The sequence below is a fragment of the Chrysochloris asiatica genome, unplaced genomic scaffold (assembly GCF_000296735.1).
Source record: "Chrysochloris asiatica unplaced genomic scaffold, ChrAsi1.0 scaffold00069, whole genome shotgun sequence".
NCBI classification, from domain to species: domain Eukaryota; kingdom Metazoa; phylum Chordata; class Mammalia; order Afrosoricida; family Chrysochloridae; genus Chrysochloris; species Chrysochloris asiatica.
In genome coordinates, this window is record NW_006408587.1 from 1,868,188 (window position 1) to 1,880,033 (window position 11,846).

The following is an 11,846-nucleotide window of genomic DNA, read 5'->3' on the forward strand; positions in this document are numbered from 1 at the left end:
TAAGTTAGGAGCTTGACATAGTCTTCAGGGAATCTGACACCTTTCAGCTCCGAGTTCTGCCATCCTTGGAGTGTGGCAGTCATCCTCATGGTTCACAGAGCCTCTCTGTTCCAGACAGGGGATAAAGGAGGAGATTAAAAAAGGATGTAGGATCAAAGAGTTCTTGAAAACTGCTACACTTTCACTGATGACCATGGCCAGAATTTAGTCATAGAGCCACATCTGATTGCAGATGAGGCTAGGGAAGGTAGTCTTCATTCTGGGTGTCCATTTGCCTTCCCTGGGAAAATGAAGGCAACAGATACTGTAGCCAGTGATGCTTGCTAATTCTTGTTGTCAAAAATACTTGAATATTCTGAGGAAATTGTCTTGTGTCATTGGTGTAATAAGCATGTGAGGGAGTGGCATATGCTTAGAGAAGGAATCCTAGTCATGCTGGAGTGCAGATAAAGAGCTCGAGATGTCACTGCTGATCACTGCTGCCACACACCAACGGGACTGTCATTTCATTGGAAAAGTGAAGCACTCATTTTTTTTCATTTTACATTTTTTATTGTGGATTGAGTGAAGGTTTACAGAGGAGATTATCAGTTTTACAGCCAACATATCAAATCATGCACTTTGTTTCAACTCAATGATTGCAATCCCCTTCATGTAGCAGCAGTTATCCCTCTTCCTCCATGTGGTTCCTATTTCCATTCCACCCTCCTTCCCAACCTTTCTGAAACTTGTTCCCAGATATATGTTACCCTTCTGATCTTGAATGGCTGACCATTCCATGATGAGCATACCTCACTAGTGTTGTTGTGTTCCCTGTATCTGTGTATCTACTGCTTGGTGGAAAATTGGAATAGAGTTCTAGATCTGATAGATGACAGAGCAGTTGGTATTGGTAGCCAGGCATCATCTTGTTCTAGTCTCAGAGTCATGGAGATTGATCTTCACATGTTCCATTAGTATATTGGACTAATTGATTCTCATCACTTTCCTTTTTTCTGCACATGAAGGGACCAATAGCTGCACTTTACTTGGTTACTCATGAACTTAATAAGATCTCAGTTGCTACTTATCAAATGTAGAATATTATTTTTGTGGATTCTGTTACGCCAGTTGACCAGGGTATCACTGAGATTATAGTACTGGAGGCACTAGGCCCACCAACTCATTGCCACAAGTGTTTCCTAATATCCAAGACATTTTCATAATTTTGTCCCCTGTATGCTCCACCACATCTGTAAATGTGTGTGTAGCAAAGGAAAATTACCCATGTACAAGTATCCTCTGTCAAGCTCTTATAGATTTGTGGGTATACTCCCTCTCTTCCTCCCATATCCATTTAGCTTGTGTCTCTGTCCATGTATCTACCAGCAGAACTCTGTTACAAGACTGTGTATATAGCAGTATTTACTTGTATCTCCTTTAGCCCTTGCATTCCTCCCTATGTCTTCACCTGTCTTCATCAATATACAGTAAGAGAGAGGTTCTGCCAACATCTCTCTTATTGTATATTGCCAAATTAGTATGTGTCTACCTTCTAACCAGCAAATTACTTGAATTATTCTCCCTTTTCTCTCACCCCTAGTAACCATCCAAGAATGTTCCTTTCAGCAAGAAATCTTTAGTTGAGTTTTCACAACTGTGGTTTCATATAATATTTGTCCTTTTGTGATTGATTAATTTAACTCAGCATAATGTCCTCCAGGTTCATCCATGTGTTTCATAGATTTATTGTTATTCTTAAGTGCTGTGTAGTATTCCATTGTATGTATGTACCAAAGTTTGTTTATTCATTCCTCCATTGATAGGCACTTAATGCTGCCTCCATCTTTTTGCTTTTGTGAATAGTTCTCCAATGTACTTGGGCATGGATGTAACTATTTGTGAAGTACTTATGTTTAAAGGTGGGGCATAAGCTCAGAGAAAGGCATGATTCACTTTTGGGTGTATGTATTTGTGGGTGCATGTGTGAAAAATGCAATATTCTTTTTTGTACTTTTCCTGATTGCTACAATGGATTTTACTATTATTAAGGAAAAGGACTATCAGAAGATTCTGTCAATAAGTATTGGGATGACTTATAATTAAAAAAACAACAACAAACCTACCAAACTGCATTGCTTTTGGAAGTATGCTTCAAAAGATCTCCTTAAATGACTGCTAAAAGAACAAGCAAATTGTTAGCTGGGAAGCCATTGAGGCAAGCAATCAAATCCCTTCAAGAAAAAAACCCCACCAAAACTGAAACTCAAATGGAACACATGAGCAGGCATGTAACCTTGCTCTGTGACCACATTGGTATACTGGTGAGTAGAAGAGGGGGAAGGCAGCAATGAAGAAATGAGCTGAGTTCAACCACAGTCCATAGTCTCCCATTGACCTAGAGATGAGAGAGAGAGACGAGGAAGGGCTGGCTGGACTGAAGTGTAGTGAGACCTGGGGATACTTGAGCCCATGGACACGGATATAGCCACTGAGAGCTGAGAGCAAAGCATCCAGTTGATATGAAGTGAGGGCAGATGCACAAGAACACCCAGACTTGCAGATAGTACCCATTTGACCTAGACTCGATGGCTTGATAATCAGAACTCGACTAGAGGAATATAAAAAACAATTTCTGATACAGGAAACAAGTGGAAGTTGGCATATTTTGATGAACTTGATCTATAATTATGGATGTAGTTGTTCAAAATACCAACTGAAAGGAAAGGAGGTCTTCACATCAAATATCAATCCTATCCCCTCTGTATTCAGGGTAGATAGGGACAGGCAACTTAGGCACTGGCTACCTAAAATGAAGGGGCAATAAAGGCATGAAGTGACTGGCTTAAAAGTTTTCAAGAGGGAGTTTAGTTTAAGAGTGTGTAGGGAAGATAGATCTAGTCCCCACTGAATAGTTTTCATCTTGTCTGGATGGGTCTGGTGAAAAGAGATGGAGATATGATTCTTATGACTCAAAAGTGAGTAATTGTTATCATGACTAATTGCAACTGTCAAAATAGTAAAAGCAGATTTTGTAACGAAAACAGGGGAGTAGTTAATCTTACAGTCTAGAAACAGAGGACCCTAGGACTATCAAGTTAAAAGAGCACAAGCAAAATATGGGACTCTATTCAGAGAAGCAATGAAACCAGGGAGGGAGGCAGAGATGAGGATATGGAGGGAGAGAGCAGCTGAGGACTCTAGACTCATGAAAAGACAGGGACTGAGTGCTGATGGCCAGGAGGCAGACTTGCAGAATGTGCCTTTTTGGATTGTTTAAATTATTATATATTCCTGAGTATTTTTGTGTGTATTCCTCACATCACCCAACCCCCCAGAAAAAACACATACACAAAAAAAGAGGGAATGGAAGCAAATACTGTTGAATGATGGTGCACGGAGGAGATTGTAATCATTGCAGTGAAACTATGGTGTAAAGCCTGTGTTCTCCCATGTAAACTATTACTCAGTACACACACACACAAAAAGATCTTATTTAAAAAAAATTTTTTAATTGTGAATTGAGTGTTCATTTCCATGGGAAAATACCTCAATGGTACACTTATATCATTGCAGTGATTACAATCCCCTTCGTGTATCATCCTTCAACAGTGTTTGCTTCTATTCCTGCCTTGTCCACCCAGAAATTAAATTTACTAATTACATTAATATTTAAAAGTCTCTGCTTAAAACTGAAAGCCCCTTTAAAATAAAGTTTGATTCAAGGACATAAAAATAGTTATGTCCTCAAACAAAAACAAAGAGGTGAGTTTATAAATTCAACAAGTAAGATTCTTAGACTCATTCTTTAATTTTCAGTCTCTACTGTGATATTTTCACAAACTAACAAAACAGAACAAACAAGAGAATATTCCTGTTTCTTTCTTAATACTCTTTTTTTCTTTTGTTTTGCCTATCATATTTCTTATCATTACAATGATTACAATTCCCTCCATGTATCACCATTCAACAGTATTTGCTTTCATTCCCTCTGTTTGTTTGTTTTTTTCTTGAATGTACACAAAAACACTCAGGAATATATACTATATAATCATTTAAACAACCAAAGGGCACATTCTGCGAGTCTGCCTCTTGGTCGCCAGCACACAGCCTTTCTCTTACCATGAGTCTAGAGTCCTTAGCTGCTCTATCTCTCCATGTTATCATCTTTCCCTCCATCTTCGGTATTGCTCATGTTCTTTTCCCTTGATAGTCCTAGGGGCCTCTGTTCCTGGAATGTAAGATTAACTACTTCCCCCTTTATGTTGCAAAACTTCTACCTTTATAGTGTGACAATTGCAGTTAGTCATTATAACAATTACTCACAATTGAATCATAAGAAACTTTTCCACAATTCCTTTCACCAGACCTGTCTAGACAAGATAAAAACTATTCAGTGGGCATTTTACCTTACTCTGCACTCTGAAACTAAACACCCTCTCGAAAACTTGTAAGCCAGCCACTTCATGCCTTTATAGTCCCTCCACCCCCACCACCCCCATTTTAGGTAGCCAGTGTCTAAGCTGCCCATTCCTATCAACCCTATATACAGAGGGGATATGTTTGATCCTTGATGTGAAGAGTTTTTCCTTCTTGGTTATTTTGAGCTACTACACCCATAAGTATAGGTCAGGTTCATCAATTGTAGCACTTTACACTTGTTTACTTTATCAAATTACTTTATCTTCCTCTATTTGGGTTCTGATCATCAAACCATCGAAGTTATGTCAAATGGGTACTATCTGCAAGTTGGGTGTTCTTGTGCGTCTCCCCTTTGTGACTAGGTCCTTGCCCTTGGGCTTAGGAGTCTTCAAGTCTCACCACACTTCGGACTAACCAGCCCTTCCTCTTTTCTCTCTCATCTCCAGTTCAACAGGAGTCTATGGAATGTGGTTGAACTCAGCCATATCTTCATTGCTGCCATTTTCCCCTCTCACTCACCAATAGATCATTGTGGTTGCCAGCAAGCTTCCATGCCTGCTTGTGTATTCCTTCTGAGTTTCAGTCTTGAAGGGAGGGTTTTTCCTGAAGGGACTTGATTATTTACCTTGATGGCTCCCTGGTGAACAGCTTGCTTGTTCTTGTAGTAGCCAATCTGACTGCCATTTTTGTTTTTGATTTTTCCTGCTGGTTTTCTTTCAAGAAGATTCTTCTGTTCCTGTAGTTACTCCAGGCTGGTCTGCATGTACTTTCAAGTGGGAATTTTCCACCTCAGATGGTTCTGGATGGGGCTCTGGATTCCACCTAAGCTTCTTTATATTACAAAGGCTCCTTAAGAACCTTATTTCACTGGGGAAGTTCTAAACCCTTTTTAGATATTCCAAAACATGCAGTATTTTAAATAGCATTCTTATTTCTTGGGTTGTTGCTAATGTGCAGTTGTTTTCTTTCATAAGCAATTAACTATATAATTTCTGTTACTAACAATAGACATGCATTTGGGATTCTTATATCACTAAGAGGCAGGATGAACTACTTCTCTTAGCTTATGTTTCCTTACCTATAAAAGAAAAAAATTGTATTAGATCATTACCAGAGCTCCTTCTACCTTTAGTTCTATGCTTCTAGTATATTTCTTATGTTGCACTCAAGATAGTACACACACACACACACATATATATATATATATATATATACTTTTTTTTTGTTTGTTTTTTCTCTTACTTTTACAGATTTCTTTGAAGGATTTCTCCAAGTTCATAAAAGAGATAGTATTTCTGCTACAAATCTTTATTACAAATAGGAAAATTGAGTATTGGAACAAAAAAAATGAGTTTCTGAAAATGAGATGGTAGAGAATTTAGCATTTCATTCTTCTTAGCATCTTCTGAACTGGTACCCTAATGACTTTAATGTTATGCCTGTAACTTTGGAAGAAGAAAATATTAAATTTTCTTTTCTTTTTGTGTTCTATTCTAGAACTCTCCTGAAAGCTTTGGAGTCCGAACAATCAAAAATGAAGATGAGAATGAGAAGGAAAAGGAGCTCCAGATGGAATCCCTGTTGGGTGCCTTTGAGAGCCTGGGCAAAGCCTGGCCCCGAAATGTGGAGACCCAACGTAAGCATCACATCCTGCCTTTGAAGAAAGACTGTAACCAGAGGTTACTTACCAAAAGAAAAAGTTTTTTGTATGATAAATGATATTTATTGTTCTTGTTGATTCCAATTAATAGTGAAAATTTTGTTCAATGTGAATTCGATTTTGACAGCAGCAAGCAGTCTCATTAACTGTGATGCACTCTGTGCTGATAATTTGACTAAAATATTCTTATAATTCTTTGTTTATGATGTTCTAGTCTGTGTAATTTGCAAGATTTATTAGTGGGGTCTGTTAATCTCGAAAATTAATGACCTTGTTAATAACCAAGACTTCAGTTGTTGTTAAGTGCTGTCGAATTGGTTCTAACTCATAGTGACCCTGCATAGGGTTTTCAAGGAGTTGCTCATGGGTTTGAACTGCTAACCTTGTGGTTCGCAGTCCAGTGCTGCTCTTACAGCACCACACCAGCAAGTGAAATACCAATTCTTCTGAATAAATTGTGACTTTTTGAGAGATTTTCAGCTAGGAAATGTATTTCCACAGGGTTAAATTAAAAAACAAACAAAAGCGTTTATTCTTGGATTAGGGTAGTTATTTAGAAGTCTTTTGTCAGATTCTTAAATTTGGGATGATGCTGCCATTTTTTGATTGCCTAATGTTGGGTTCCACAATTTATCCTGTTGGCCATCTTAGTATTGTTGAATGTTGTAGGATTATTGTTGATGATACTTGATTGGATATGTTTGCAGTCAGACTTGGAGTCCTGGTGTGGCTCTGTGGGCTAATGTGTCAGACTGCAAAGTCATTGGAACTGCAGGGTTGGTTGTTCAGGCTCACCAGCTGCTTCTTGGAAACCCTATACTGGGTTGCTATGGGTCAGAATTGACTCAACGGTACTTAACAATAACAGTCAGACTTAATTGTCACCCATTGTGTGAACTGTAAAAATAATTGGTTTGCTATGTATAGGAAGGAGTCCTGGTGTGCCACTGTAGGATAAGCACTGGACTGCTAATCACAAGGCTGGTGGTATAAACCCACCAGCTCCTCTTAAGAAACCCTGTACAGGGTCACTATGAGTTGGAATGAACTTGATGGCGCTTAACAACAACAATGTATCAGAGGATTTTCTAGAAGATACAGATTCATAAGTTGTCTTATTTCTTGATAATATGGTTCAGACTATAGAGGAAGCCCATTTTTTTTATATCATTAGGACTAACGTTTGCCTTCTAAGTTGAGAAGAATTAAACAAGGGATTATATTTTAAAAAGGTGATGTACCCGCAAAACATTTTAACACAAGGCATATAAATGTACATTCATTTCCCAGTTACTGAGAGGGAGAGCCAGGGCTTTCTTGTAAGTCTTAAAGTGGATGGTGACTAGAGTTCCACAGTGGCTTTTTCTATACATCTGACCCATAATGCAGCACCTGTGATTGCTGGGTTTTTTTTCTTTAAAATGGAGAAAGAAATGACAAACTCTTATGAAGCAGTCCAAGAACAGAATTATTTTCTAGGCTTTTATTCCCTGCTTCCAATTTTTACATTTGTTTGAGCCATAGTAAATTTTGAAGCATTTAAAAGCAAGTGCATTTTGCATTTAAAAATTTTTTTATTAATACTCTTGTTGCATCAGTTAGCATAATATAAAATTACATTATTATAATAGCAAGTGCAGTAGACCCAGTAAATTTAGGATAAAGCACAGCTGGCTCTTGGTAAGTCTGTAAGTTGCAAAAGTTTGTGAGTGTCTAGCAAAGACTCCCTGCTTCCAGGATTCTGCTTGTTTTGGCTGTCATACATGGTGTTATGCAGGGAAAAGAGTATATTTAAGGTGCTGGGTCAGTTCTGTGGAGAATAGTAATGCTTTAAAAGTGAATGCTTATGAACAGTTACGAGAACCTTTGTGGGGACTTTCCTGATCAAGGAATTTGTTTAGGAAAGGGCACAAAGTTATACTGAAGTTTTTTTGGGGGGGAAATGTCATGATTGTAATTAAAAGCATTTTGTTGTTTTTTTCTTCTTTACACTTCTCGCCTCCTTCTCCCTTTCCTTCTCTGCATCTTTATCACACTCATATCTTCTTCCTTGTTTGCTTAATCACCACACTGTCATTTTTTATGTCTCTCTGCCACTGTTCCTGAATGTCTCTATCTTTCTGTCTGTCTCTTCTTTGTTTTGTTTTCCCAGGTTGCTATCGCCAGGAGTTGTGCAAATTGATGTGTGAACGGCTAAAACTCAGCACGTGGAAAGTACAGCTAGGAGTCCTACAGTCAATGAATGCCTTTTTTCAGGGGTAATATGCTTTATGGGTCAGATAATTACTTTGTGTTCCCCTCCCCATGATATTTTATATCTAATCAATGTAAATTTTTTTTAACTTTAAAACTAGTAGCTAATAAAGTGATACAAACAAATAGATATTAGTTGTGCCAGGAAGGTTTTTAAATGTTTCTTAATATCTAGTGTTTATACCTTTATTTTTTATTTGTATAGATTAATGCTTTTGGAAGAAGAACATGCAGATCCTGAGGCTTTGGCTGAAATTCTCCTTGAAACTTGTAAATCAATCACATATTCTTTAGGTGAGTTTAGAAAACTGAAATTGATAGGGAGTCCTTTTTTGACAGTTCAAGGAGCTGAGCTTTGGGTGATTTCTACTTTATCTTAGGAATTCAATTAAATAGAGCAACCACTGAACTATCCTACTTAATGTATTTCATGTGTACTCTCAAATTGACATTTTCATCTGGGTTTTGACACTTAGATTAAAAAAGTCTTGTGACAGGCAGTTTTTACTTTTAAAAAAATTCTTTTTTAACTTTTATTTGGAAGTAATTTCAAATTCAGTGTACTATTTCAGGAATGGTGCAAATAATTAGCTGTCCTTTAGCTTTATTTGCTTTATTATTGCTTTTCTCTTTATACATATTTTTTTCTGAACTATTTGAAAGTATATTGTTTAGATCATGCCACTTGACTCCTAAAATCTTTTGTATATATTCTCTGATGTAACCACAGATCAGTTACCGCCTTTATGTAGAATAACATTAATAGAACCTTTTTATCAAATTTTTGCCATTCATACTCGAGTTCTGTCAGGTGATTCAGTGGTGTTCTTTGAAGGATTTTTCCCTCACTCTGCTAGTTGACGTAGTTAAAGATCATTAACCAAATTTAGTTATCTATTTTTATCTTAACACTTCTACAGCCTTTCTTTGTCTTATATGAAACTGACAGTTTTGAGGAATAACTTTTAAAAATTGAACGTTTCTCATTTAATGTTTGTGTGATGGGTCTGCATGGTTAAATGAAAGGTCTCAATGTCCAGTTGAGGCATTACCTAAGTAAAATTGTTTCTTTTTCACTTACAGAGTCACACAATTTCCATATGACCTCTTTAGAGAAGTTGGTTTTGCTTACCTGATCAAAGTATTGCTCACTTTTTTCCTACCGTATAGTTAATATTACACCCCTCCCCCTGCGTCTAATAAGCAGTCTTTTCATACATATTTTCAAACAGCAAAAAACGCCTACATTTTCATATTTACCTCTCTAGATGGCATGCATTGATGATTCTTTTTTAATCTGTATTAAGGTGGCTGTACAAAGATTTTCCAGCTCTAGCACTTCCTCCACATCTACCATTAGACCCTCGGCATTCTGTGAAAAAAGTATGATCATTAAAAAACAGGAGAGAAAAAAAAGACTAAAATGACTATCAGAAGAGATTCTGAAAGTTGCTCTTGAACGTAGAATAGCTAAAGTGTATAGAAGAAAGGATAACGTAAAAGAACTAAAGAGAAGATTTCAAAGGGTAGCTTGAGAAGACAAAGTAAATTATAGCAGTGAAATGTACCAGGACTTGGAGTTAGGAAACCAAAAAGGAAGAGCATACTTAATACTTCTCAAACTGAAAAAAATAAAAAATGTCAGCCTCAAATTGCAATATGGAGGTTTCTCTAGACAGGATAATGAATGATACAGAAAGCATCAGAAGATAGAAAGGGATTCACAGAGCCACTGTAACAAAAACAATTGGTCAAGTTCAGCAATTTTAGAAGATTACATATAATCAAGAACCAATAGTATTGAAGAAAGAAGTCCTAGCTGCACTGATGGCACTGGTGAAAACCAAAGCTCTATGAACTGACAGAATACCAACTGAGATGTTTCAACTAATAAATGTAATTCTGGAATCATTTAGTTGGTTATGCAGAGAGATTTGGAAGAGAGCTACCTGGGCAATAGATTAGAAGAGATCCGTATTTTTGCCCTTTCCAAAGAAAGGTGACCCAACAGAATGTGGATATTATCTTTAATATCACCTGAAAGTAAAATTTTGCTGAAGATTATTTACAGATGTTTGCAGCAGTGCTTGGCAAGGAGTTGACAGAAATTCAAGCAAGATGCAGACAAAGATGTGGAATAAGAGATATCATTGTTGATATCAGAAGTATCTTGGTTAAAAGCAGGATATACTAGGAAGATGTTTGCCACTGTTTCGTTGACTATGCAAAGACATTGGATTGTGTGGATCATAAGGAATTATGGGTAATATTCAGAAGAATGGGAAATTCAAAACACTTCATTGTGCTCATGAGAAACCTATACTCAGACCAGGAGGCAGTCTTTCAAACAGAATAATATGATACTGCAGATCTAAACTCAGTAAAGGTGTGTGTCAGGTTTGCATCTGTTCACCGTACTTAGTCTGTATGCTGAGTAAAAAATCTGAGAAGTAGGATTATATAAAGAAAACAGCTTCAGGATTAGAAAAAGACTCCTTAACAGCCTGTGTTACTCAGCTTACATAATCTTTCTTACTGAAAGTGAAGAGGAGTTGAAGTACTGACTTATGAAACTGAGGGCAAAAACTACAGCCTTCAGTGTGGATTGCACGTTAGTATAAGGAAAGCAAATATCCTCACAACTGGACCAGTAAGTGACGTCATGTTAAGGGGATGAAAGATTGAAATTATTAAGAGTTTCATTTTACCTGGATCCATAATTAACATCCATTGAAGCAGCAGTCAAGAAATCAAATGATACCCCTTCCAAGACTGAGACTCAAGGGGAATACATGAGCAGGCCTGTGGTCACTGATAAGGGGAAAAAACAGCAATGAAGTTGCGAGCTAAGTCCGGCCACATTCAATAGACCCCTTTGAACCTGGATGGCCAGCAGTATGGCAAGACCCGAGGACTCCTGGGCCCAGAGGCAGTGACATGGCCACAGAGGACTAGAGCAGAGAGTGAAGCGTCCAGTTGATATGAAGTGAGGGGAGATGCACAAGAACACCCATACTTGCAGATAGTACCCACTTGACCTGGCTTTGATGGCTGGATGATCAGAAATAACTAGAAGAGGAAAGAAGGAGGGGAGAAAAGAGTAACCTGCTATGATTTGATGAACTTTACCTATATTTATGGATGTAGTAGCTCAAAAAAGGGAACAGATCTTTACAGCGAGGATCATTCCCATCTCCTCGGTACATAGGTTTGTCAAGGATGGGCAACTTAGACATTGGCTACCCAAAATGGCTTTGAGGTGGGTTCGACCAACTTAGAGACCCACAAGCACAGCCCAAAGCATCTCTTTACAACCCTGTCGCCCCTGCTGCGCTTCCGCCTCTTGACTGACGCAACATCTGAGGATGGAAATCCCACCTTTGAGCCGGACTTAAGGGCCGTAGCGCAAGGAGATTCGTGTTTAACAGCGACCACACAACCGCCACTCGTCTGTCTGTTGTGCTGTGGTGGTTTGAATTGCTGTGATTCTGAGGGCTATGCCACCGGTATTTTAAATAACCAGCAGGGTCAC

At 38.0% G+C, this 11,846-nt stretch overlaps 1 protein-coding gene across 1 annotated transcript in view; it reads left to right on the forward strand.

Moving 5' to 3' along the window:
- The window catches only part of KIAA0368 (KIAA0368 ortholog), a 115,841-nt gene that overhangs the window by 95,183 nt on the left and 8,812 nt on the right, over positions 1-11,846 (forward strand). The window contains exons 44-46 of the mRNA XM_006864672.1: positions 5,899-6,037; positions 8,214-8,319; positions 8,520-8,608. Coding sequence (XP_006864734.1) covers positions 5,899-6,037; positions 8,214-8,319; positions 8,520-8,608 — 334 coding nt within the window. The remainder of the gene's footprint in view (positions 1-5,898; positions 6,038-8,213; positions 8,320-8,519; positions 8,609-11,846) is intronic.